This window comes from Ascidiella aspersa, chromosome 5, assembly GCF_963924565.1.
Source record: "Ascidiella aspersa chromosome 5, kaAscAspe10.2, whole genome shotgun sequence".
In the NCBI taxonomy this organism is placed as follows: domain Eukaryota; kingdom Metazoa; phylum Chordata; class Ascidiacea; order Phlebobranchia; family Ascidiidae; genus Ascidiella; species Ascidiella aspersa.
The window spans coordinates 21,313,555-21,341,016 of NC_139451.1; the positions used below are offsets into that span (position 1 = coordinate 21,313,555).

Genomic DNA, 27,462 nt, shown 5'->3' on the forward strand with positions numbered 1-27,462 from the left:
CCTCGACCAGCCTCTGCAACATAGGCCCGCCATATGAAACGAATTGCTTCTGACCGAAGTAAATATAACTTGACCGCGCTGGCTTGAAAGAATAAAGGTGACTTCATAACCAAGCCTTGTTCACTGAAGCAAATTCCATTAAGTGTTGGATTGGTAGTTGTTCTTGCTCGTTCCAATGCTATTTTATAGTTTATGTGAGGGCGGCCTAAAACGTTTAAGAACCCCTGCTTTACATAAATGAACCGCTTAAATTGTGAGTATAGAAGACACAACAGCAGTCGACGAATTTAAAATAGCGTATTACAAGCACAACTTTGTTAAATCGTTAATAGTAATGTATGAATATATTTGTATGCATATATTTATATGAAAGCGATATTTAGTACGTCGTAACAAAATTAGGAACACCTTGACATTGAGCAATTGCTATAAGAAATGAAAATGACTTCTTAGAAAAAAGGAATGGCGAAACTTTTTTTTTGTATAGGTTACTAAAGGGACCTTTATCCCTGAATAACATACATTTAATTATATATTCTCTGTATAATTTCATAATTTTAAGGGTCACATTTGTTGTTCGCCGTCCCTGTCCCAGAGTTATAGAAAAGCAGAGTACGTTAGAAGCAACATGGCGATCCTATTGATTTAAAAATAAACCATGATCGCAATTACAATTTTGCATAATTATACAATTTTTGCATAATTAACTGCAGGAAGTAAAAAATAAAACCATAAAATTATTAAAGGGCAATTAAATGGCGTTAGTGACAACGATAAAAATTTACGACAAAATAGTACGGGCGGTTGGAGGCTAACTGTTTTTTGTTGTTGTTGTTGTTCTTTTAGGCATTATCGTTATTAATGAATGTTGTTTTGTTCAATTAAAAATGAAAGCAGTCATCTGCTATGTGGTTGTTTGCAATCAACACAGCCTTGAACATGTTCGTCAACCAAAAATGTCTTTTATAAAGTCAATTTCGTTCGTGTACCGTGCATAGGAAGGCATTTTTAAACATTTCTTTAAAAATGCTAATTTTAAAGCGGTAAACATACCATTTGGGTTGGGCAATGTTTGAAATTACAATAGCTTGATCAAGAAACTTATATAATATGTGAGCAGGGTGGTAGAAGATTTTTTAGGGTTAAAACGGTCGGGTAAACACAGTCATAAAAATGTTCGTCACCCCAAAATGTCTTTTATAAAGTCAACTTCGCTCGTGTACCGTGCATAGGAAAGCATTTGTTAACATTTCTTCAAAAATTCTAATTTTAAAGCGGTTAACATATCATTTGGGTTGGGTAATGCCTGAAATCACAATAGCTTGATCAAGAAACTTATATAATATATGAGCAGGGTGGTACAAGCTTTTGAGGGTTAAAACGGTCGGGTAGGTGAATCCCCTATTCGGCGATCCGGGGACAAAGGTCATGGTACACTTGGGGGCGCTGGAGGTCCACGTGACGTTCCACGTACTCAGCAACTCGGAAGGCGGTGTCCTCGCGCCACCATGACGACATCACCTAGTAAACAAAAAGGTCAAAAGAGGTGACGTCATGTTTTGTGCACAGCTGGCAGCTCTTTGTTTGTTTGTTTCGACCAAAAAAAATAAATAATAAGGTGCCGAATGTTGAGTGCCCAAACTCTGCTTGCTCGTAAAAAGCGGCATGAATAATTTTCTGAACCAATCAGCAGCTAAAAAAAGCTACAAAGGTTATATTAAAACAAAAAAAACATTTCACAATGCTATGTTTTGTTTATCTGCTTTTGTTTACAATTCCAAAAAGCCTATTCATTGTTACGTAACTATTCTTGTTGTTTCGTGTCATTACGATCTTCAAAATACAGGTCATGTCAATGGTCAACATGAAGCACAGTTGCTATGAAAGGCCGTATAACGCTGTGGGACAGTGGGCGTTAATTATGGTAAATTATTGTTTTTAATAGATAGCATAGCTTAAGCTACAAATAGAGTTGAATAATGCTAGTTATAAGCTAAAAATACGATTCGTTCAAACTAATTGTTTTGCAAGAAATGGTACGCGTGGCAGTACAAAGCGTCCAAGTGGTACGACATCGTAAAAAGGTTGGAAACCCCAGCTACAACCAGACAAATAAACGAATAAGCGCAAACTGACATGTACCGAAAGTAATGCTAACCACAATTTCGTATCGAAACCATTTCAATATGAAACAGGTTTAATACAACAAACAGAAATAGCAAACTGTATTTGCAAGGTACGAAAACTTTACCTGAAAACCGACGGGCAGGCCGTTGTCATTGTAACCGACTGGAATTGAAATAGCTGGAATGCCGGTGAAGTTTCCAAGTGCAGCGTACCTTTGGAATATGGGTAAACGTCATTAGCGTGAGTTGTGTTTTAATTAATTGAAACCACTTTAAGGCGAAAATAACCCTAATGAGGATTGCCAAATTAATACAGACATTAGTCATTACTCATTACTTATTAGTGTCTTAACGTCGTCCGTCGCTAGTTTTGTTGATGACCAGTGGCACACAAGCACACGAGTAAAAAAATGAAACATACCAAGTAAACCATCACAACCAAAAAAGAATAAGAGCAAAAACAAGATATGTCTCGAAAATAAATTTCCAGCCCATATAAAAAATTTTTTTGCAAAGCAAAAAATAATCACGCCTACAGTTCCGTTCTAGTACTTTACCCGAAAACGACCAACACCGATGTTTTATTAGCCTAAAAATCTCCCCATTATAAAAGACACCAGTCAAACGGCCGACAGTTTATTTTTTTTAATTGTTCGCACAACGGTAAAGGTCATAAAATTGAGGTCTTCATTGGTTGGCGTACTATAAACAAAAACTAGCTCTTAGTTACAATCATATTACAAAACGGTTAAAACCACAGTTTTATTTCTTAACATAGTTTGGGTACCGGAACTTACTCGAAAACGCCCAAAACCACAGTTTTCAAAAAATCTCCCCTCCCATAAATTCTGTCACGCGCTTACCTCATGTTGCGTACGTCCTGGTTCGCGTTCGTTGCACCGTACTTGAGCTCGCCGGGGTGGGCTTTGGGGGCGCAGTGGGCCGCGGTCGGGGTTACCAGGGCGTCGACCCCCTCGAAGAGGCGCCTCATTACTGCCATCATGCGGGTGCGTTGCTTGTTGGCGTTCAGGTAGTCGATCGCCGAGATGTGGTGGCCCATTTGCATTAGAATGCGGTTTTGGTAGGTCTGCGCAAAAATAGCGGGGCTCGGTATAACTCAGTGTGTGGCTATCATACAAGACAAAGATTTTTTTGCACAAATTGTGGTTTTAGGGCCAACCAAAACATTTTTTGAAAACTGGAAAATGAAAAATAAAGAGCTAGTTAAAAATTCAAAATACGGTAAATACATTTATTTGAATGATGAAGGTTACTAGCCAACCAAACGTTTTTTAAGAGTAAAAAGAAAAGATACTTTGGCACTCATAAAGGTTGATGAGCGAGTCGAAAGGGTGTAACCAAAATAAGCATGTTTTTTGTGGCTAGATTTCGTTTTAATCTAAATGGACAAAGTTTAAGAAAATGTTAAATGTGTACTTCGTATTTTTTCATAAAAAGTTGCAATACATTACACTTCGGTTTGTCGGGTCATCCGTATTTTATTCTTACAAGAACAATATTAAAGATTACTGATGTGCCCAATATTTTCGCGTAGCCAGTAATGCCAAAACATGTTTGACTATCGGATGCTTCAAAGAAGTTCAACGCCGATGTCTAACAGCGGTTTCTGCCTCTACATTAAAAAAACAACTAAACCTCCCAGTCGTGCGTGTATCATTTAACCACAAAGCGCACCAATTGGTCGTAAAACTTGTCGAAGTAGAGACCGCCCGACGCTCCCATCTCGCTCAAGATGGTGATGCGATGCGCCACCAGGCATTCGTTCAACTCGGCGATTTCAACGTCGACCACAGCCGCTCCGGAGCGCTCCAAGTGTCCCACTGCGGCCATGCAAGAGCCGAATACGTCCGGCGTGCAGTCCTGGGTTGGAATCGTAAAGAAAGAGTTAGTTTTTTTTATTAAAACGTGCCGGTCTTTGTTGCAGTTACAAGTATTTAATCCTGTGGTTCCGAAACTTTTTTTTGGCTCGCGGCACACGAAACAAATCTTAAATATTTCGCGGCACACTTTTAACAGAACAACAATAGAGGAATTTTACAATCGCTCTTAACACAGTAAATGTCTAAATATTATTAATTTGTAATGCATAGTGCGTATTTAAGTCTAAAATGCTTGCGTGTATGCCTATTAATAATAAAAATACTCTACTAGTGTGCCGCGACACATAGTTTGGGAATCCCTGATTTAAACCATGGGTTAGGTCGCCAACTAAACTACATTTATATTGTCATATTTATTATGAATGGTTCTGTGCAAGATTTCAACAAATTTTAGGAAATTTAGCAAGTAATAGTAAAGCATTGATATTCTTTTTGAAATTCGAACTAATAAGCTCCAATGTCTTCTATTTTGCAGATTTGGAGCTCACAAAAAGTATAGAGAAAAAAGTCGGGTACTCAGAGCTTTGCTGTTTTACTTAAGGCAGTATTAGGATCGCGATATAGTATAAACAGAAACACTGATTTAAACGATTGGAGGAAGGACTGCTTGGAACAGGTCAAAAACAGGAACGCCACACTTGTCGAATTTTAAAAAACAAACTTCAAAATCTGGCAAAAATAAGGTCGCATTTACTCTGAATATATATATATATTTTTTCTGCAAGAACACTGGCTTAACTGATGATCATACAGTACATTAATTGATGATGTATCGACACGTCTTTATCAAGACGATGTCGATTTACTAGGCCTTTTAAGACTTTGTGATAACCCTAAAATGGCATACAATATAATTCCAAACATTTTATACACAAACTTATTAGTTACTTTCGATTCGTTAAAACTTATTCAAGAATAATTGGAATATGAAAATGACTCGAAAATAAACTATATTTAAATATACAAACACAAACCATAGGTTGTGCTCTCTTTCAAGTATCGCGCATAGTCCAACAAAAGAGTGCCCATGGTGAAAAGCAGCGGTCGGCAACTGTGGGCCGCAACCCAAATGTGGGCCTGCCCTTTAAGCAATGTTTAGTGGGCCGCGAGATATTTCTAATATTTCAGTTTTTGCATTATAGGACAACTGTGTTGTGCACCCTCCCAAAGCTATTCTTTATTAAATCTGTTAAGCCCTTATACGCAATGCATTGCATATTATGGTATGTTGCGTCGTGTGACTTATTAACTCTACACAAAGTTTTGTTCGATGAAACGTCATTCGTTTCACGTAGTAAGCCTTTTATAGCTCTTGAAAGGCATTTTGGGCCCTGAAAAAAAAAGTTTGCCGACCAATCGTGTGAAGTGTAAACAGTAGCAAAACTTTTGTTATTTATCTTCAAGGAAAAAAGCTTAATTGCCCCTATATAATCGCGACAACTTCAAATAGTTGGTATTTTTTTATGACTGGAATATCAATATATAATGGAAATGTAGTCCACAAATCAGGCTTCAGGATGTTTTAAAACAATTTCCTTACATTTAAAAAAAAAATGTGTTTTGTTTTGTGTTATTAAAATAAAAGTATAAACATCCCACGTCATGAATTTGCTCGTAAGGAATTTCGTGAAAGCGATCCTTAGCTTTTTGGAAAACTAGGTTTGGCTGTAACTACAATGCTGGTAGAAAACTGTAACCGGTTTGAATCTTAAACACAAACTTTCCTATAGATATGTTCGCCTTAACAAACAATTAGTCTGCGTAAGTGGTTTTCAGCCGGTGTTTCGCAAGAAATTTAATATTTGGAATAATGTTCCATAGAACACCGGTCGAAAATCACTGGCTTAACACAATTGCAGTTGTTTTTGTTTATGAAAGTCATCACCAGTTGAATTTTTGTTTTGCTCATTTATGACTGTTCAATAAATAGTAGGGCTCAAAAAGTGTAATAATAGGACTGTATTGTTGGGTTGTTGTTGCCTAAATACAACACACTTAAACAGATATCGCACTAAGAAAAACTGAAAGTGAAGAAATACTTGTTATGTTTTTTTTCACGTATTATAATAAACTCTCGTTAGGTGTCCCGCAGAATTATTTTTATGCATAAGTGTTCCGTGTATCAGAAAAGGTTGAAAAAAAAAGTTTTACGTTTGCGCTAAAAAAAGAAAGACGCGGTAACTTTTCCGTACTGATTCGCGCAGGCGGAAAATTTCATGGCCATAAAGCCGTGATGCAAATGTATTGGCTGATATTTTTCACATGTGCATAGAGTGGTAAGCTTACTTTGTAAACGAACTCAACCTGGCCTGTTCCTTATACAGCACGCACCCTTTAAAGCAGGGGTTCTTAACCGTTTTATGGTCGTTTTTTTTTATGGGCCCACTTTCGTTTAGAAAATATTCCGTGACTCACTTTTTTTCTGCCTAAATTGGTTACATAACTGAAATGGGCAAGAGATCAAAAATAACTTCAAAATGTGAAAAAAGAAGAATATTTTAATTTTATAATAACCTGCACATAACGCACCTGTTAATGCGGAGCTTGAGAGTGTACTGTAAAACTAACTGAAGAATTAAACGAATAAAACTAAAAAATTCACCAACTTATCAATTTTCCAAATGCTCTGTGGCCCACCGGTTAAGAACCAATGCTTTAAAAGTTTAAAGGGAGTCGCATGCGCTACCTTGAACCAACGCCGGTCGATTCCGATCTTTAAACCGATCAGGTCGACCTCAAAGCGGGGAAGCTGGACCGGGGGTTGCATCTGACTGAGGGGGAACTCGGGGTCGGGACCGGCCAGCAGGGCGAACATGGCCGCCGCGTCTCGCACATTACCGCAGATAGGACCTGGGGGAGAACATACGAACGTAAAATATACAACTTAGAGCATAAATCCTATGGCTATAAAAACTGATAAAGTTGTAGTCTTATTGGATAGTGGGCGTTTCCTTCTATATCAGTGGTTCTAAACCGCCTGTCCGCGTCAACTTTCCAGCCGGTCCGCCCAATATATTACAATTTTATATCTCAATTGCGAAATGCAAGATGTTAAAGGCTTGTCAAATTGAGAGCTTCGCCAGTTCCGTAATTTGCAGCATTGTCACGTAACACAGAGTCAATGGTCTATTTTAGACTCTATCATACGTCACAATGCTGCAAGTGTGGTGCCCAACAGTTTAAAAGTGGGCTACAGCTCGTTTACGTCTTAAAATTTAAGACTAGTTGCATGTAAAAGCTAAGAAGACTTTTAGTTGCATGCTTTTGTCGGATTACATTTTTGGGTTAATTTTGATTTTTGAAGGTCCACCGGTCCGCAAAATTTGTTTTGAAATTTTAGAGAACCACTGGTCTATATTACAACATTTAGCGTTAGTCTATAAGGCGATCGCTTAATCTCGCCTCTTTCTATCGCCGTTGTTTCATTGTGTCTCTAGATGAATATTAGTAACACAAATGCACATCTACACCAAAAATACAAGAACAAAAAAACACAAAAAATAAATAAAGAGCGATCGCGAGCTAAATACCTTTCACCACTCCTTAAAACCGGCGACATTTCCTGGCTATTTTTGATTGATTAATATATATAGTTGTAGTATTACAAGTAGTATTACTAGGTTTAAGAGTTATTAGAAATACATCAAAAAATTTACTTATATTTTATTCAATAACCCAACAATTTCAGGCGCTTTGCGGCAAAAACGCACCTGGACAGTAAAAAAAGCTGTTTTAATATCGGAATTCCGTAACGATTACCAACGCCATACGTACCCGGGTGAGTAACGGTGTTTGCGAATTTCCCCATTCCACCGGTCGACATTCGCCCGTAGGTCGGCTTCAGACCCACAACGCCACAAAAGCCGGCAGGGATTCGAACCGAACCTCCGCCGTCTGTTCCTGTTAAATGAAACGTCAATAACAAATTAGAACAGGGGTTATGGGGCCGTGAACTAGTTCTAGGAGGTCCAATAAGGCCTAATTGAAATATTAGTGTATATTGAAGATCATCATCCTTCTAATTTGCCAAAAATTAGACAAACCTTATGTATACACCGGAAGCCTTTCGAAAAGGTTTTACCGCCTAATCGGGATTATAGTGTCAGAAAAAAAAAACATCTAGCCTGCAGTGAGGTTCGAACTCACGACCTCGGGTCATACCGGGATCGTCGCTTCACCAACTGAGCTACACAGGCCCAGAGCGGTGCACGTCGAGAAACACCAAGAACACTTGGATGATCACGCAATATGCACTGTGTTATGCACGTTTCAGTCATCTAATATACATTTATAAGTCTATACACATTGCATGGCCGCTGCCAAATAAACGTTGATTAGGGTTAGATACACCACAAATTTTCAGACTTCTGCGAAGTGACTAGTATTGTTGTCAGGCACGCTAGTTAATGAGGTTACACTCTAAATTCTCGACTCGGCGCCGAGTATCGCGGTATTACTCAACGAATGTTCGGACATTTTTTTCGACGTCATTCGTCGGTACATGTTGGTGAAAGGGCTTTACGCGTAAGTACGAAAAAGTAGAAAGGGTAGTTTAACGAACATTTCGCAATCATAACAAAATAACAGATCATAGTGGTTGTTCACGTATCTGCTTGTGTATTTTATTTATTTTACAACATTAAAATATATCTTGCTGATCATTTTTTTTCACACTACGCAAAGTACAAAGGGAAGGTCACGTTATATTCAGACATGGAAATAGACAAAAAGTTGAAAGGTGTGTTTTTTTAACACGATTTAAGACATATGTTGGAAAGTCTGACAAGTTTTTCGCAAAACGTCTAACAAACTTGCATTCAAGTAGTAAAAATATGCAAAAAAATAATCACACAAGCATTCACAGCGGGCATCCTCAAAATCATAAATACAACCGAAACGTGAGAGCCGCATAAAACTAAATGACGAACAGCAGTTTGGCTACGATTGATATAGGACATAAATATAAAATATACAATATTCTATATTGTTAATATTTCCTGCTTAAATGTTTTTTTTTTCCAATTTGGGAATAACCCATCAATAATAATTATAATAAATATTGTACCGAGCGAAACAGAAACAATCCCAGAAGCGACTGCAGCGGCAGATCCAGACGAACTTCCCCCAGTGAAGTAATCCTCGTTGTACGGGTTGTGACAACGATCGTAGCCTCTGAAAAAAATCGTTTTATTTTGTACAAATTTAAATTAAATAAGAAAAATAAGAAATGCACGCTTCAGGTTTAATTGGCCCGCAGCAGGAAATGAATAATTGAGGAGATGCAATACAAGCATTTCCATTTACATATAGCTGGGGTTATACATGTTGGATGCATGCTACTACAATATTATGATTTTTTACGTTTTTACTTTATTCTTTTATTTATCTTTTAATGTATCTTACTAATACTTATACAGTTGAGTTTGCTAATTCAGAGATACTGATGATGCGTTTTCTGGCGAAATATATATATCTTTTAATAGTGTCTGACGTAAATTGCTAGCTTTGCTAGAGTATTCTGCTGTTACTGATCAGGAAATATGGTCGACATTTAACTTGCAAGGGTCAAGGAGACATCCATTATCACATATTCAGTGCAACAAAAAAAATAACTACTGATCGTTTATGGTGGTTTAAAGTGTCGAAACAGATAAAAAATGCTACCGATTGATTTAAATTATCTAAACACAGATGAGAAATAAAGCACCGAAATAAATGCAGCAAAAAACAACGGTTGGAAACTTCACTAATTATAATGAAAACAAAACACAAAAAGACAGGTAGAATAGCGTTGCGAGCAAACTTCTCAACCTAGACGCATATTACCTTTCTTGCTCATTAAAAAAAAAAAACTAAAAACAGGATAATAACCACATCTTGCCTGTTCATGTTGTTGCCGGTCGTGCCCATTCCCAGCTCGTGCATGTTCGCCACACCGAACACAATGGCTCCCAGTTGTCTCAGCTTGGAGACCAGGGCACAGTCCTCTTTGCATTTATCGGGGCCCAGAAACGTTGTCCCGCTGCAGCAGGTTAGACCCTCCTGAACAGTTATATTACAGTCATATTTGCCTGCACCGTAGGTAAAGATTATTAATTAGTTTGATGACATGCAACGTTATTGCACTTGCGTCTTAAGTTACATTAGTAGGAGGTTTTCATTTTTACAGCTCAGAAGAGCAAAAACGTAAGAGTCTGTGTCCGGTGTGGCACTAAATATGAGATGTTAAAAAACGCCTTTTATTATTAAATACAAACATTTTAATTTATACTGAAGAATTCTTTTAGACAAAACTAGAATCTTTCACTGATGCTTTTCAAACTTCTTTCTTAAAAAGGTTTAGGGTTGGGTTAGGGTTATTTCTAATAATTGTTTTAAACCGCGCTACAATAAGTTCTTACCACTGGGTATTCATCTTTAACAACAACAAGTATGCCATCAATTGATGACAGCGTTGTTTCATTTTTGTACCTGATAGTCGATGCTGCGGCCATCTAAACAGAAAAACAGCATTTTAATGGAAATAAAAATAAAATCTATCTTTATCTAGACCAGTAATCAGGGGTATTAGCAATATTTTTTAAATACACTTACTGATAAATTATGGTAAGTTATCTTAAGAGTAATACATTTGATACTATATTAAAATACATTAGAATTTTAGTAAATACTGTAGGATCGTTTTTTTATTTTTTCTCGTTTAAAAAAATAATACGTGATAGTGATACGGAAGTTAAGAAACTAATGATCTAGATCAGTGTATTTTTTGTTTATGTTTGCATCTTATTGATTACAAACGTGAAGGAATTATTATATGTGATGTAGCATGTGATCTAGAAGCACTCCTAAAATGTTCAAAAGCTGCAAAATACAATTGTAATAAGCAGGCTGGCAGAATCTTGCCAGCCTTCTGGTGACAAGCATTTTTGGCCTAAAGTCTTCGGTTTTTTGGTCGTGTCCCTAAACTTAAATGATGTGTCTGTCAAAGAAATGTATCAACCTTGCCATGTTTAGGCGATAAACAAGATTATTAAGAAGTAAATGAATTAGAAAAAAGTTGCGCTGAAGGCGCAAAATTTTTTGTGACACAAAGAAATACATATGGGGTATGCTGAAGTACAGCCTGGAGGTGCACATGTCTGTTTTTCTTACTCTAACACTGTTACATAGATGCTGTTTTGGGACGAGCTTATGTGCACACATGCAGCAAGTCAGATTGAAAAGCGAGAAAATAAATCTTAACATTGGGATAATTTTTTTTGTTTTAAACTGGGAGTAATTTTTAATAAAATAACAGTGTGTCATAATCCAAATTAGTACAAATTGTTTGCCGAAATTAGAGTCACATAGTGAAGTGCAACATGCCATAGCTTACCTTTTGGCTGAATAGATACAGTTAAGAGTCGGGCGAAGCGCGAAAATTTTTTGCGTTCACGTTATTAAAACAGCCCAAAATATAGTTTAAGCCTTAGATGGAACAGCATGGCATATTGGCATATAGTACATTCTCGTTATGCCCATGCGATATCATACCTGTCTATTTAACAGTAATCGCTACTTTTATGATTACTTTTTTAACTTATGATTACTTTTTTTTTAAAGTATTTGCCAAATCAAGTATAACTGCACAACAGTTCTATCGAAATTTAGTACTTTTTGAACTAATAAACATATGCCCAACACTGGCTTTTCCCCGCTAAACAATGTGATTCGTACTTTTTTTCAGAATGCCACAAAAAATAATTCAATTGGAAAATCGATCATTAAAAAAATCGATCAAAAAAAAATCAAAAAAAAAAATCTAAATTTAATAATTTTTTTTTTTGATTTTTTTTTTTGGACAATTCCCTTGGTTTTCTGTCTGATTCTTCGGCCGACATAGTCGCCAAGTCGCCAGCTTCCTGCCATACTGGTAATAAGGAATTTAGAAACTATGAAATTATAATTTCTTTACCTTTCTGACATTTTCAAAATCGTATTTGACAACAATATTGAGCCTTTGGATCTCTTTGAGGGTATTTATGGCATTTTCTGCTAACTGCGTTGGTGTCACACTTCCACTCTTAAACAGTGACACATACTCGTCAATTGTGTTAAAGTAAAACTTTCCTGCAAACAAGTAAAATATTTAAACTCAAGAGCTTTAAAAAACTCAAGCATCATGTTTTTGATAATTCTTGTAAAGGCGAAGTCCTTAATTATGTTGTACAAGCAATTCTGTTTTGTTTTAAACAACTGTAACATACAGTCTGAAGGGTACATAATTTAATAAATGTAAAATATTAATAAAAATAGAAGGTATACTGTATTTTTTTAAATAAACTAATAAAGTAACCTCCAAATGTTGGTTTTTGACGAAAAATAAATATAACTGAAACTTGCTAACCTGATTTTTTTGCATTTCGAAGCATATGTTCTATGTCTTTTTTAGAAACCTTGTCGGCATCCAAATGTTTGGCGTTATTGTTTTCCAATGCAGACAGGGGGTAAAAGGTTGGGCCTTCTTCAAAGTGGGTCTGTCGAAAATGACGCATACCACCTTCAGAACACATGTAGTCCATCAGCCATAGACGACCAAACAACTATACAAGTTAAGAAAAAAATAACATTTAAAATAACAGTTAATGCCTATTTAAAATTTGCAATTAGTCATAATACTTACAGATCTAGTCAGTCTGGCCAACAATCGTATAAAATTTCCTCTCATTATTGGAACCTAATATAAAACAAAACATTAGGCATTCCTTATACCACTTAGCTTACTAGATCTATTTTTATTTTTTATCACATGAAACTAGATTATATCTGCTAACTTCTCATTTGAATAGGATTGGCTTTAAGTCAGTGGTTCTTAACCTTTGGTAACCTGCCAAACCCCTATGTAATTCTGCAAGCATTCGTCTAACCCCAAATTTTCGCTCAGTATTCGTTTTTTCCTCCCAGCAGTTGAAACTAAGAATGTATTCAAATAACAAACTTGCATTTATATAGGTTAAATTGGCAAACTTTCAATTAAATAGGTTACATGGCGCCTTGGCAAATGAGGAAGGTTCAAATTTAGCTTGAAATAACAGCATTTGTGTTTCAGAGGACGTTCTCGTTGAACCCTGGTTAAGAACCACTGCTTTAAGTAGTAAAATTATAAAAGACTCTGATGTCACAGAGGTGTCAATATAGTTATCATTTGGATCGACCTACACTCTTTTAGTAAAAAAGTACACCATTATTACTAGATCACAAAAATGTTAAAATTGATATGTGCAAGGCTCATAATACAAGTTTTTTAGCCATTTTTTTATTTAAATTGTATTTTTTAGTAATATTAAACCAAAAGCAAAGACCAACTGAATCAGTCAATCAATGATGAAAAGCAGGCTAGAAAAACAACTAGCCTGCAGTGAGGTATAAACGCACAACCTCAGGCCTCACCAGGACCATGGCTCTAACCAACTATAATGACATAATTGCCTAACTGCATTTCATTAGTACAAACAACTTCATGTTGATGGGATCTTATGCTAAACACACCTTGACTTCTTTGGTATAGTACGATGAGTCATCAAAGTTATTCTTCTTTCTCATGAGGTATGTTTGAATGTTGCCGCCATATCGACGAAAAAAGAAATACCAAATGCTAAGTGCAACAGCTGGCACAGTGTATAATGGGTTCATGGCAATTGTTATTATTAACCTTAAACCTGGTCTACAACACACGCCAAAATATAACATTAAGTTAAAGATTTCAACATTTCAACAGGCATATTTCAAAGACCACAAATTGTTTTTAGATTTCGTAAAACTTAAACACAGATCACCAGAAAGATCAAAAAAGAAAAGGCTGTTTTATTTTTTTTAGATTAATGACCGCAACAATAAACAAGAAATAGAAAAATTTAGTTCTATTAAATTATTACAGATGGTCGCATTCAAGGTCCGACCTTTGGAATTTGACTGTTCTGGTACCACCTGTAGATTGACTTGGGAAGGAGGGAGTGGGGGTTAAGGGAGGGTAGCTGCCAGCGTTTGGCGTGGTACTCCTCGTTGATGTTGCCAGGGATGTGATCGGGCCTGAGGCCGGAACCGACAAAATGGAGTGCTTCTGACTCGATCAGCTCCTTGGACCTGCGCATCACATGACGATCCTTTTCTGCTTCCAGAAGAGGAATGAGACACTTTTCACCGACCATGTCTTCCTCTATACCCATCTGGTAAAGCTTGCTTTGGCTCTTGTGGTTACGGATGCCAGCAAGCAAGATGCTGCCGGCAATGCCCCAAATCACAAAGCCGCTTGGACCACGACTGATCAGGTTCCTTTTATATGGAATGGTTCCATAGCCACCAGGGGGCGGCATGTCCTGCCTATACTTTATGTTCGACCATCCAGCCGACATTTTGCTTAAAGGGTGATTTTTATTTAAGAATAAGATGACGTCTGCAAACAAAAATATTGCTAGTAAAATTGCGTGGACTGTACTTCACAAAACAATCATTATAAATATAAAAACTGAAACAAAAAGTGTCACCGTAAAAAAACAAAACAAAGTAGGCTCCTTAATATATTGTTTTATTTTTGGCTAACTTTTTATTTAGTTATAATGACAAAATGTCTTAAAAACATATTCTCATATTAAATAATTTAAAAGAGGAGGTATTTATGTAATTTAATACATTATACAGGTAATGTTTTTAATCGTTAAATGGTCACTGATTCGCAATTGGTTCAAGTCTTTCATGATAAAATCGGCCTAATTTAGGATAAATATTTTTATATTTGTAATCAGTACATACATTTTTAGATTTCTTTTTTTCTAAAAACAAATTCTGACAAATTATAAAAACTTGATAAAATTGGAACAGAAAGAAACAGAAACTCCTGACACAGATTAATTCCTTAAGGTAATAACTTAAAAAAAGGTTTTACACAAATTGAACTAAAATTGCAAGGAAAAAATGTGCTCTAACCTCTACCAAGATTGCCAATAGCAAATTACAACAATAAATTTAACATAAATAACCATCGGTAGTTTGGATAGCTTAAGCTGAGATTTTCAACCAAAATTTGTTATTGTACATCTAATACTCCAACATTTAAACGATTTCCTTTGATAAACCAAAGTTATTTTCGTTTCCGCTTTAGTCTCAGAGGCATGTCATCAGTGTGGGGAAACTTTTTCTCTAAATCATCCCAATCTGTGTTTTCGTCAAAACTGTTTAGCAACTCAGTTTTTGTCAAACTATATCGACTCTCCTTCCACATGTTAAATAAAATTGCAAACGCATTTGAAATATCCTTTCCCTTTAGGCCCGCTTTTTGCTTTATCTCGCCACCTTTTAAAGGCATGACAGGAACTTTTATGTTAGTAAAATAGTTAAGTGCCTGAATGTCACCCACAAATTTCAGCAACTCGTATATCCAGAAAGTAACCCTTTTGTCTTGCCTAAACCACAGCACAAGTATGTCCATGTAGGCATCCAACCTGCCCGGCCCCACAGTTATTTTTGGCATGGTGCTCACTATGAAGAATAGGATGTCAAAATCTGCATTGGACAGACGAATCCTTTCGCGAAAAATCAAAAGTTCTTCCGTGGTTTGAAAAAGGGAGGCAAGAGGGGTGATGTAGTTCATTGAGAGGTGGCTGCAACGGTGGCAAATTTCCTTAAATCGGCAGGTGTCTCCACTCTCGGGCAAAGAAAAATATTTAAATAAACCACAGTCTCTCATTGTGCTAAAGATTTCGCCAACAATCCTACCTTTCAGGATTAAACTTAATTCAGCCCAAATCCGTTCACCAGAGATTTGAGATAAACCATGAGCGTTTCTGCGGATTGTGGCAAGGGTTTCGGGCGAATGCTCTGCATTACTCGGTGATATCCGTGCAAAGAATCGGAAATATCTCAATATCCGAAGGTAGTCCTCCTGAATGCGCTGTTCTGCATCACCCACAAAGCGTACCCGTAAATGCTTTAAGTCATCCTTGCCATTAAAGTAATCAATTAGATCACCATCCAAGGTCAAAAACATAGAGTTAAAGGTCAAGTCGCGACGTGACGCATCCAACTGCCAATCCTTGGTAAACTCCACCTCCGCATGCCGACCGTCTGTCGAAACATCTATTCGTAAAGTTGTGATTTCAAAATTTTCTTCCTCCACACGGCAGGCCACTGTACCATGAGCAATCCCACTTTCAGCGATGAGACGAATCTCTTCCTTGTTAAACATTTCAAGCATTTCCTGAGGGGTAGCCGTTGTCGCCAAGTCAATATCCTTGGGCTCTTTGTCCATCAGGAGATCTCTAACGGCCCCGCCACATAGGCGAAGTTCGAAGTTGTTTTTCTTGAAGAGCTCTTGGATAAACTTCAGTCCAGGCGAGAAGAGCTTTTTAAAATGCGGAGTGTCCAAATGTGCAAAGAGGGGTTCGAGGTCTGTTGTGTTTGCTGAGGATGCCATGTCCGATATTCTTTTGCTGTTCAATTTACAACAGTGACATCTTTGCAAATCATTGAGAAAAACAGAAGGCTTGAAAGTTGAAACAGTACGAATGGTTCTTGTTGCGGCCAAGTATTTGAAAGTTTGAAATTTTACCAGATTGGTAAGCAGCAGTCTTTCCATGAAACTGCTTAGGAAAGAATACAAAACTAACAGCTCACAGTGCAATTCAAGTGAGATTAACACAAGTTTATTTCAATTGTAACACTAATTTAATTTCAGTTGAAACAGTGTAAAGAGTTTATATCTACTGATTTCTATTGTTGAACTAAACTGCAAATCCAGATAGAATGGTACAATATGAAATTAATGAGTACAAACAAAAAATCATTTGCTATTTAAAACCATGAAGGCTACAAATTAATATTACCACAAAAGACTTGATTATTCAAGCATATTTGCAGACAGCAGGCCAGCATTTTGGCAAGTGGAAATTTTAATTGAATCATTAACCCTATTTTAAATAAATATGTTTGATTACAAACGTTGAAGCTTCATTTAAAACAATAAAAAATACCGAGAAATAGCTAGAATTGCAAATACATTTGCAGGGGGCAAAATAAGTTGCTCAGCTGCTTTTGCATTGCTGATTCAGGGGTAGTTTTTGATTATGGTCGGGGTTAGCAATGTTGTGATGTAATTAAATTCATTTTTATATTTTCATGATTTATTACCTAATCATGATTTACTTGTTAAAAGAGTAGATAGCTTTAGAAAGTGCCTCTGACTATTTGTCCAGCTCAATAGTTAAGCATCAAACCAGCCAGTTATGATTGTGTTTAACGTCTGGGCGTTGGTCTACAATCTTACCACTTTTTTACAGTAACAAAACGAGTAGTCAAAAATGAAATTGCAAGACATAAATAAATATGAGAGAATAAATATATTACCAACTGTTGACCCACCGGAATCCAAACGCTAACTTGTACACTATGCCAATTATGATAGCAATATGATAATCCCCCAACGAAAATGTGGTGTACGATTCTGGACCAGTTCCGTTTTTCTGCATCTCTACTTATAATAATTACAATTTTGCTTCACTTGGCTGCTTTAATAATAGTTGAGCAGCAAGCTTGCAAGTTGCCCTGTCCTTCAGCTATGGTTGTTTCTAAACATGTCATTCATGCGAATCATACTGTGGTAATTGTTGGGCGTAATAGCGCCATCTTCTGTTAATCATTTTATTAGTGTGCAAATCGAAAATTGCACAATAACATCAAATTTATGACCGAATGAGGACTTTTAGAAGACTTTCAGTCAAAAAGGTTAACTTTATTTTTGTTCGTGCCAGTTGCCGATAGAAACAGTAACAGCAAAAATCGTATATCACGTGTCGTGTAGGTTGGTCTACCTCTCTATCACTGTCAAACCACAGCTTTTCCTCAACCGAGATTTTTTTCTCTTGCATGAATCACTTTTTTGGGTAAAGGAAGTGACTATTCGACAGGATCGCTCTTTTACGCTTGCACCTTTTAGTAATTATATGGCGATTTAAACTACTTTTGCTAACCACAAATAACAATCAACAAAACAAAAATGTCGGCAGATTGGCACCAAAACAATGCACGTCACTCTGTTTTAAAATGTTAAAAAAGCATTCGGACGATTGGGGCTTTTACTGGCTAAAAAAAATATTTTAAACATCCACAATATTTCAGCATATTTAAACCAGCCGGGAAATTTGACAATTGGTTATCCTCACCTAAATGCTTAATTAAACCTGAGAAACAATAATTAAGGATAAAACTGGAACATAAGTGTCATATATCCGCCACGAAAGGCATCCCAGTCGGCTCTAAAAAAGCCTGCGGTTGGACTTCCACACAGAATTAATCTAATTTGAAAATCTATCACATAGAATTGATCTACTTTTAAAAATCTAATTTGAAAATCTTAGACTGGAATCTGGAAGGTGGGAACCTCACATCACAAAAGAAGTTTCATTGAATCATTTCGGATCAACCGTACTAACACCACGAACAATTGGGATTCGTGGTTTATCTATAAGTGTCTGTAGCTAAACGCACCCGCTAATAAACGCCGCGTTGTTCGATGTGTATACAGTAACCTAAGTTCTTCAGATGGATGAACCCGTTGCGGTGCAGCTGATTGTACCTCAGCGACGTCTTTGCTTAATCTTTAATTTATATCAGGGCCACCATCGTATTTATAGTTATATGAGTACCAATTTGAATGAGTACCAAACTGAAGTAATCTGTACCGTATAATTTTAATTTTCGCTGTTTTAACATAGAGCGGTTCCGCCATTATTTCAAGGAAGAATCAGGGGTCCGCAATGCGAAAAGGTTTAAAAACATCTATTCTAAGGCCTGTAGACATCGCCGGCCGGACTGTTAAGATCAACTGCTAAGATTTACAATCGCTGATCGAATCAATTTTTTGTTGTTGAACTTTATTAACTTAATTATCGTTAAACCAAGGAAATATATTTAACTGTGCAAAAAGAACTGCGGCGAGCGCTAACATAGTCGTTTATTGGAATTTTTATCACAATTTAGCTTTTAATTTGGAGCATAATAGTTTCCTTTATTAATAGTCGACGCCAGTCGCAATGATCTTAAAATTGGAAGCCTATTATGTGACCACGATTACCTGGTCACGTCATGTCCTGGTACAGGTACGTATATAGTTGCAGATTACATTTGGTTTGCATGGCCAATATAATTTGATTCATATGAACATTGCACTTTGTATATAATACCTGAACGACGTAACACATGTTGGTAGTCTTAAAAAACAAACTTATATAGGTTTAACTTTGTTGGGCGTTATTTTGCTAAACATTTGGTATATTTACTGTGCATGATTTTAAATACAGGTAATTGAAGACTTTTTCGTCGCCATTAAAGGTTGTTCCCTGAATAAATCATGTAGGCCTAGTGGCTTTTTTTCATATGCCCTTAGCACACTGGACTTATTTTGCTAGATGGCTATATAACCAGCTAATTTTGCTTGATGGTTAACCAGCCTTTATAACAGTTTTAATAACTTTTTAAGGTGGTCTGGCTTTTTGAAGTAAATGTCTATTTTGTATTTGAAAGACCATGATTGAATTTTACCTATAATATCAACATAAGTTACCCAGTAAATATTTATTACAGGAACGCAAATACTGAACATAAAAAGTCAAGGCAAACGCTTTGTGTAGTCGTTATTTTCATTTTTGTAGAGTTACTTCAAGCATTAAAACTGTTTTTTTTTAGCGCAATGTTAAACATGTTACCACCGGAATTTCCTTTTCACCTACAAATGCACTTCAGTGCTATATTAAACGCAGCATAGTTAAAATTATGTGATTGTCACCTTTGTTAAAGAACAATTGCTGACTTATTGGTAAGGAAATGTCAATGAAACCAGACAAGAAAATGTTTAGCAAAACATTCTGGCAGTCGTAATCAGTTCCGCCTGTTTGAAAGACAACCAAAATGCCAATTCGTTGTTGGCAAGGCGAGAATGTCAATAAAGCAACAATTGTCCTCACTGGTCAAGAGCGTTGCTGAACTACCGACAGATTTTGAAACGTCGCACTCGAATGAAAACCTCGCAGAAGATGTCTTGCATTCCAGCGTTTCGGAATCTATGGTTCATACCAGCAGCAGCAGCAGAAGCGAACGCCAAAAGCGTAAAAGGACGAAAAGTGTCTCGTTCGCCGATTCACGAGGATTAGACTTGGAAGAGGTAAATTTATTTTTCGTTTTAGTTGATCGCGGTTTCGTATCATTAAACAAAACGGCGCCAAGAGATAACTATTAATGACTTAACCCTTACCGGTACGCCTTTACCGGTAATTTTTTTTTCGCTGGAAAGCAGATTGTTGAACTCTAGGCTGAAAAAGTTATTTCAAATAACAAACTGCAACAATGTAGGAATTACATTTTACCTGCGCGAATTTATGGGCGAAATTTCAGGCGTATCTAGAACACTGTCAAAAAACCCGAATGGGAAAAAAATGCTCAGTCCTAAAACATTGAATAATCTTCATGCTAAATACTTTTTTATTTCTGTTAAAGCGAATACGATTGGAGGTACTATTTCCACATAAATTCCGACAGTTAGTCAATTATTGCCCTGAATTTAAAACACTTTTAAACACTTTCACCACTTCGCTGTAAACTCTTTTAAACGGCCAATTATTGTGACGTCATGTTTAGCGAAAAATCGTAAGCGCCCCTGTAAAAATTGAAGTTCGGCGTCTTTTGAGCAAAAGGACACACGGCAGCAGTTTAGTCTTTTTACAGGTTCGAGAATTCGACGCTGCGGAAAACGTCATCCGGCGTTCTTTTTCCAGCATTTCGTCACATTATCCGGTCGAAGCTTCCCAGAATGTTCCTCCCGATGAAAAATACTTTCTCCTATTTCCGCAGCCGTCCAATAACTACCGGAGCTTCATGCGCACCTTGTGGGGCCAAAACGTATCTCTGCACCTGGTTTGGCTCAACAAGTCTCAGGTGAGGAATACCACGGAAAGAAATCGCATGTCGTATATTTGAAAACAACGATACAATACCTTTTAAATTAAGCGGTGCGCCAATCGCAAAAGAACAAAAATGCAAAATAAACTTAGTTTAGACCAGTGCTTTCCCAACCTTTTTCAAGTTTTATTGTGCGACCCACAATGTGACTAAACAAATAAAAAGTTACATAAAACCTGCATCTTTACTACTGGAGTACGTACTGAAATAGTTAATGCGACACAACACATCTAACTGTTACGTAATCATAATGCAATAATTTCCCGGTTTAATAGAAATCTATAACATTTAGAAATGGTTCGCGACCCACTGGTTGGGAAGCACTTGCTTAGCACTTCCTTTTAAGTACGATTCTTGCCCTCCACAGTTTATATCAAACTTTAGGGTCCGCTACAAGTCATTTTATGCAAAAAGACCCGGGACGGATTCATTTTCAAACAATCACCTGACAATTAAATTAAAACGTTCTATTGCTTGGTTAAGTAATTTTTCAGGCAAATCATAGATGTGGGCAGTGTTTTTTTAAGGTGTTTTTTTTTTTTTAAATGCCCCCAAATTTCTCCAGCGGTTTCCCAAAATTTGGACTTGTAACTACAGTAGAAAAGTAATGCTTGTTTCTCGCTATGTCTTGTCAATAATACGAATATAGCCTACGATCAATAGTTCACGTCCGGAAAAAAGAATAAGTGGAGGTACAGCTAACAGCTGAATCAAAGGGTTATTCACAAAAGAAGTGCACCTTCGATATTCGTCAATGTTTATTTCTGATTTATGGCGCATAATGATCAGTTTTTACGTGTGGAAACATAACAAGCAGAAGCCAACAAGCACACTTTGTTTATGGCTATTTTATGGTATTTAAATGAAACACTTGCGGTCTCTTAAAACTACTTAGCGGTCACCCAAACCAAACCTTAAAAAAAAACTGGATGTGGGCATATATTAGGCTGTGATCCCTATTAATTTGGCCATGCCGCCTCCCAAAAATATATTTTTCGTCAACTTTTGCCTTGTAAATAGAAAAACGCGAACTTTTTAACTATATTTTGTCAGTTTTAAGAAAATCTATTCAGCCCAAAGACGCCATGCATATACTATGTCATATGTTACGCCGTGTGAACTCATAAACTTCATAAAGTGCAGTTTTGTTAAGTATGTGACGTCATCCAAAAAAATGTCATGCCGCCAAGCAAAAATCCAGAACCCGTCTCCGATACAGAGCACTTGGGCTACTAAACTATTTTTAGCAAAGGCCTAGTTACAAAAGTTTAAAATTTACTTAGTCCGTTTTTATAACTCCCATGAAATAATTTACAGTCATACAAAATGTAATACGATATAGTTTACACATTTCCTTCGCTTCAACTGAGAATTCAGTAATGTCCGTTACTAGAAAGGGGTTTCCAATGAACAGCAGCGACTGTTTGCCAAGCAAAACTCGTCAAATCACATTGCAAAGTAAGACAGATAAGAACCGGATTCAACTCTGAAAAGGTCCGCCAGTTAGGTAGCCCTGACTTACACGTTCCTCGCCCGCTCGCAGGTGATCGGCACCGTGTACGTTGTGAACCTGGCCTACGAAAAGCGAGTGGCGGTTCGCGTCACCTTCGACTCGTGGAAGAGCTGGCGCGAGTTCGAAGGGCTCTTTCGGCGTCGAGAGAGCGAGCACATCGACATCTTCGACTTCGACTTTCCGGTACCGGACTTTTTTTCCTTTATTTTTCTGTTGTTGTTTTTTGGCAAAGATATTAGAAAAATATATATTTTTTGTTTTTTACCATTTTTCCGTAGGTGCCGGACGGCGCGCGCAAGGCCAACTTCTGCGTGCGCTACGAGTGCAACGCCGCCGTCTACTGGGACAACAACGCCGGGCGCGACTACTGCGTGGCAGCCAACGCGCGTGCCCTGAACGCCGCCAACAACGAATACGGCGGCGACACCAACGCCTTTCTGTCATAGTTAAAAGAAAGCCTGATTTGCGTGAAACAAATGTCCAACGCCTGTCACGCACACAGTACTGCGCGAAAAAGCAGCGCCTTATTTTTTTGAGCGGTAATTAAAGCAAACGAAACTTAGTATCTATTTCGGTTAGTTTTGTTAGTGACTGTCTCAACTTTGAAACGGGATTTAAGGTCAAAAATGAATTTTTAGAAGTTATCAACAACAGGTAGTGCGTGCTGCGAAGTCGATAGTTAGACTCCACTGGGTTAGTTTATTCTTTTGGATTCCAATAAGTGACTTGGTATTCCATTTATTTTTAAGGCAGAATCACAAAATATGAATTTTACTTTAACCAAGCACCTCGACTTTACAGTCCTAGGATCAGGGTAGAGTACCCAAATATGAATTTTCCTTTAACCAAGGACTTAGTGGGAGCTAAGGTGCCCCTCAAGCAAAAAATAAAAACACGAAAAGGTAGCACTGAATCACAATTTTTTAGAATTAAATATGTGGATGCTTGGCCTAGACAATAATAAAATTAAAATGTTTAAAATTAATTTTGGAATAAAGAAAACAAGAAATGTAAACAACTTCAGATGTTTTAATAAAAATGTTAATGCCTAGAAATTTAAAAAAACGTGGCATACATACAAAAGTGCATGCCATACAGGTACAGCAGTATAAAAATAAAATTAAACTAAAAAATAAAACTGCATTTTCAACAAATTCAAAGATGAACGTTATATTAAAAAAAATAACAATCACAGTGGGAATGTGTGTTATACTGTTGGTAATGATCTCAAATTGTAACTTGTTAAGACTTTTTTAACCATTTAAAAACATCATTAAGCCCGGATTTGTCCTTACAACTCAGCTCCACAATAGTCACTTGGCATTGGAGATTTTTAAGCAAATGTTTTAATTGTAAAAGGTACTTCAGTTCACTAATACTCATAGTGGTTGCAACATCGCATTTGTTAAGTACCACTAATGTAGGCAAAGACAGACATAATATCTCTTTTATTTGAACTGAAGCAGCAGAGACCTGAAGTGCATTTGATGCATCAATCATAAAAATGACTTTTGTTGTGTCTGTATAGTAACTCTTCCACAGTGGAGCCATGGCGCCACCTAATTCTCGCAGTTCAACAATGTTACGCTTTCCAAGATTAAGATTTAAGATATTGGTGCCCACCGTTGGAATGGTCGAGGGCAATTCTTCAAACCCAGTTGACTGCTTTTGCTTCAGGTCTGGAAAGTTGGATAGCAGTTTTAGCAAAGTAGATTTGCCAACTCCAGTCGGACCCAGCAACAAAATCATTTTAAGTTGAATATAGCTAAAGACCTATAGTGAGTGAATGAACCTTCTGTTTGATACAAAATGTGTTTTCACAGATTGAAAAAATGTTAATATTTTGGCGGCACATGGCTATTGACCCCAAAAGTAGATAAATCAATAATCAGTTTTCCTGTTAAAATCAGGACAAGAAATCTAATATTGCCTTGTGAAACCAAAAAATTGTTGAGCCCACAGTTTAATTGAAAGACTTATTTATCTGGATGTCAACTAAGTAGGTAAATTAATATATTATTACTAAGTGGTGTATACATAACCCACTGTGGAAAGTATGGCAAGTGCACCCGTGAGATTTTTTCAACCTTTTAAAAGTGCACCCCGAAAAAATTTGAACTGCACCCAAAATATGTAAAACGCTTGTGCGGAATATGTTTACAGTGCAATGTATGCAATACAGAATGCATCCTAAAATCATAAAGTGCACCCGAGGTGCACTTTTTTGCCCTTTGTTGCACCCGGTCACACGGATTTTTTCGGCTGTGCACCCGCGAGATCTGCCATACTTTCCAGCAGTGTACATGCCTAGGTCTGGACTGTTGTGGTGTATGTTTTGGGAAAACTGTTGTTATTTTATCATGTTTACCCATTCTCTTAAAACAAAAGTATTAAAAGTCCAATAACAGGATTGTGATTTTTGTGTGAAACCTTTCAGGAATATGCTAGACCAGAAGTATGTTTATAAATTTAATATTTGTTACAGCACCTTATTTAAGTTTTTGGGAGCTGGACTAGAATCCTATCTACGTATTGTTCTTTTACAGCAGGGTGACTCCATTATGATTAATTGCAATCGACTGAAAAATAGTTAAGACTCACTACCCGATGACTTTTTATTGAATTTACAATTAAAAATAGCTGTTGTGGCGTACGATTTCATAACTGTGGTAGGATTCTAGACCAGCGCCCAACTTTTAAATGCAGACAGGACTCACGATAGACCATTTTGGTAATCAGTCACAGTGTATCTTTGTTGTGACTTTCATGTAAAGTTTATTTTGCACTTAAAAAAGAACAGAAAACGCAAAACCATTTACAAACAGAAAAAAATATTTCACCCAACTAACAATGTTTACATTTTCAAGCCACTATAGAAACCACAAGTTGCGCAGCTAATTCGTTCTTCGTTATAGCGACATAGTGAACATTACAAAAGTAGGGTACGATTATAAAGCAATAGAAAAATGCAAAGAGCAATTTTACTGAATAAAATTTACACAACGTATTTACAAAGCGTTTTCATTGTTAATGTGAACCATGAGATTCATGTTTAAAAAAGCATGTCAGTTTTGCCGGAAGATCTCCGCGTTTGCAAATCTTAGGCCTGTAGAGGAACGACGCATGTCTGTTTGTGCTTGTAATTATAGCGTGTTCGCCTGGTAAAGTGTTAAATATTTCACCTCGATACTCATTTCCTTTCGTGGTCGTTCTGGCAAATCCAGCCGGCATTTCAACTCAATTATTTTTTTTTTTTCATCGCAGTCGCTTTTGTGCTATATAGTGTCACGCTACTGCTGGATAAAAAACTACAGTCAACGATGCGCTCCTTACTGGCAACACGTGTTTTTACTGCGCTGTAAGTCATTTTATTGAAAGCGAGCTATGCTGAATTATGTGAATGTACAATAAATCTATAAGCGACCTGACAGTATGCACTTTGAAATGCCATGGCAGTTTGTTTTAGTTTCGATTTAGTGGAGTCAGATAGCACGGTGGTCATGTCTCACCTGTTGAAATATACATTGGTGACCCCGACGTGATATGAACAAGCAATTAAACCCTTCTAATTTAAATTTTATGCATACTGTCAGGTTGTATAGAAAGTATGTATTAATTTGGTTTGCTAGCGCAGTTTCTCGCTTGTAAGTATTTTTAAGCTACGCCGATCAGTTATGATTTGTTGAAACGTTTGTTGACAAGTTTATGCCAGCGTTATTGCTTGTCAATTTGATATTTGATTAGCCGTAATGCAGAGAAAAATCGTTTGACGCTTTAAATTAGTGGTTACGCAAGACTGTTATAGTTATTGTTGCGAAATTATGGCCCTTTTTTTGGTAAAGTTTTTAAGGTGAAAATATTACGATCGAGGTTGACTGCAAACACCTCTCTTGATATCTAATCTCAAAACCAATAAACGGATAGATTCTATCTCAACCAGCACTTACAGAAGTCGTTACTTCAAAAGTGTCAAAGCCACTGCGGCTACTGTCTCTGGTCACGTGTTATGGTGATTAATGTTTTATATCTCACCCAAAATAACCTGATCACTTTGTCTGAAATTCCTGCGTCACTTAACCGTTATGATTTATAAGAAGGAAAACAGAGCAGAAGGCCAAACCTTGTTGCCTATTCCCAACATAACGCGAGATTTATCTCATTTGTGACTGCAAGCGAAAATGCTCTGGGTATTATAAACCCATGATTGCTAAGGCCTTTGATGCCTCATTTACCTTTCAGACGGTGTGAGATAACCGTCATATAGCCCACATGAAGTTACTAGCATGCAGAGGGTAACTTTCTAGAATAACCTTTTGCGCCAAGGTTATTATGTCTGCTTTAGGGAACCCATCTTATGAGGACTAGGCGATGTAATTTGTTTTCGCGTTTTTGAGATTAACACCTTACCCCCTTTTAATTGGTATTCTAGAGCAAAAGACTCTAAGCAACTAACTTCAGTTTTGCGATTTGAAATTCGAACTACGTTTTAAGACGATAATTTTTTTCTGCATTATAGGCTATTCAAAAGTGTTTTGCATTGTTGTTTATTGTGCCTTTTAAGTACCATTTCAGACTTGCATCGTGTCGTACAATCAGCTACCCCTGGAATTGTCCGTTTGCCGCCAAGACAAGTAATTCATAAACCTTTTTCGCTCTATTGAACGCCACGATTCCCAACTCGTGCTGCTTCCATATTGCACGAATTTACGACGTTCTGCGTTTGCTGGTCGATTCGTGATCGGATCCTGGAAAGATTTTAAAGAAGAAGCGCGGCCCAACAAAATGCTCGAGACCTTTTTCGTTTTCCAGGGAGAGGGAAAAGATGTAGAGGAACGACGCATGTCTGTTTGTGCTTGTAATTATAGCGTGTTCGCCTGGTAAAGTGTTAAATATTTCACCTCGATACTCATTTCCTTTCGTGGCCGTTCTGGCAAATCCA

The 27,462-nt window shown here is 37.0% G+C and overlaps 5 protein-coding genes across 5 annotated transcripts; 1 reads left to right on the top strand and 4 right to left on the bottom strand.

Annotated features, from left to right (window-relative positions):
- Nucleotides 1-449: 449 nt before the first annotated feature.
- Nucleotides 450-13,756, bottom strand: LOC146145372 (uncharacterized). Its single transcript, XM_083389387.1, has 13 exons — nucleotides 13,556-13,756; nucleotides 12,690-12,743; nucleotides 12,414-12,609; nucleotides 11,982-12,136; nucleotides 10,429-10,521; nucleotides 9,909-10,069; nucleotides 9,093-9,199; nucleotides 7,802-7,927; nucleotides 6,714-6,877; nucleotides 3,822-4,007; nucleotides 2,990-3,213; nucleotides 2,252-2,339; nucleotides 450-1,521 (listed from the first exon to the last, which is right to left on the bottom strand). The coding sequence occupies exons 1-13, from the start codon at nucleotides 13,754-13,756 to the stop codon at nucleotides 1,402-1,404; spliced, it is 1,875 nt and encodes a 624-aa protein (XP_083245513.1). The 3' UTR covers nucleotides 450-1,401.
- LOC146145373 (NADH dehydrogenase [ubiquinone] 1 alpha subcomplex subunit 13-like) lies at nucleotides 13,730-14,455 on the bottom strand. Its single transcript, XM_083389389.1, has one exon. It carries the CDS (start codon nucleotides 14,416-14,418, stop codon nucleotides 13,954-13,956), a length of 465 nt encoding a protein of 154 aa, XP_083245515.1. The 5' UTR covers nucleotides 14,419-14,455; the 3' UTR covers nucleotides 13,730-13,953.
- A 3-nt stretch (nucleotides 14,456-14,458) lies between these two features.
- LOC146145374 (CCA tRNA nucleotidyltransferase 1, mitochondrial-like) lies at nucleotides 14,459-16,891 on the bottom strand. Its single transcript, XM_083389388.1, has one exon. It carries the CDS (start codon nucleotides 16,635-16,637, stop codon nucleotides 15,144-15,146), a length of 1,494 nt encoding a protein of 497 aa, XP_083245514.1. The 5' UTR covers nucleotides 16,638-16,891; the 3' UTR covers nucleotides 14,459-15,143.
- A 3,100-nt stretch (nucleotides 16,892-19,991) lies between these two features.
- On the top strand, nucleotides 19,992-22,969 carry LOC146145375 (protein phosphatase 1 regulatory subunit 3B-like). The gene is made up of 4 exons (XM_083390543.1): nucleotides 19,992-20,216; nucleotides 20,777-20,986; nucleotides 22,554-22,706; nucleotides 22,802-22,969. Exons 1-4 carry the CDS (start codon nucleotides 19,992-19,994, stop codon nucleotides 22,967-22,969), a joined length of 756 nt encoding a protein of 251 aa, XP_083246669.1.
- Nucleotides 22,970-23,277: 308 nt separating this feature from the next.
- On the bottom strand, nucleotides 23,278-24,310 carry LOC146145376 (ADP-ribosylation factor-like protein 16). Its single transcript, XM_083390096.1, has one exon. It carries the CDS (start codon nucleotides 24,270-24,272, stop codon nucleotides 23,766-23,768), a length of 507 nt encoding a protein of 168 aa, XP_083246222.1. The 5' UTR covers nucleotides 24,273-24,310; the 3' UTR covers nucleotides 23,278-23,765.
- Nucleotides 24,311-27,462: the final 3,152 nt, after the last annotated feature.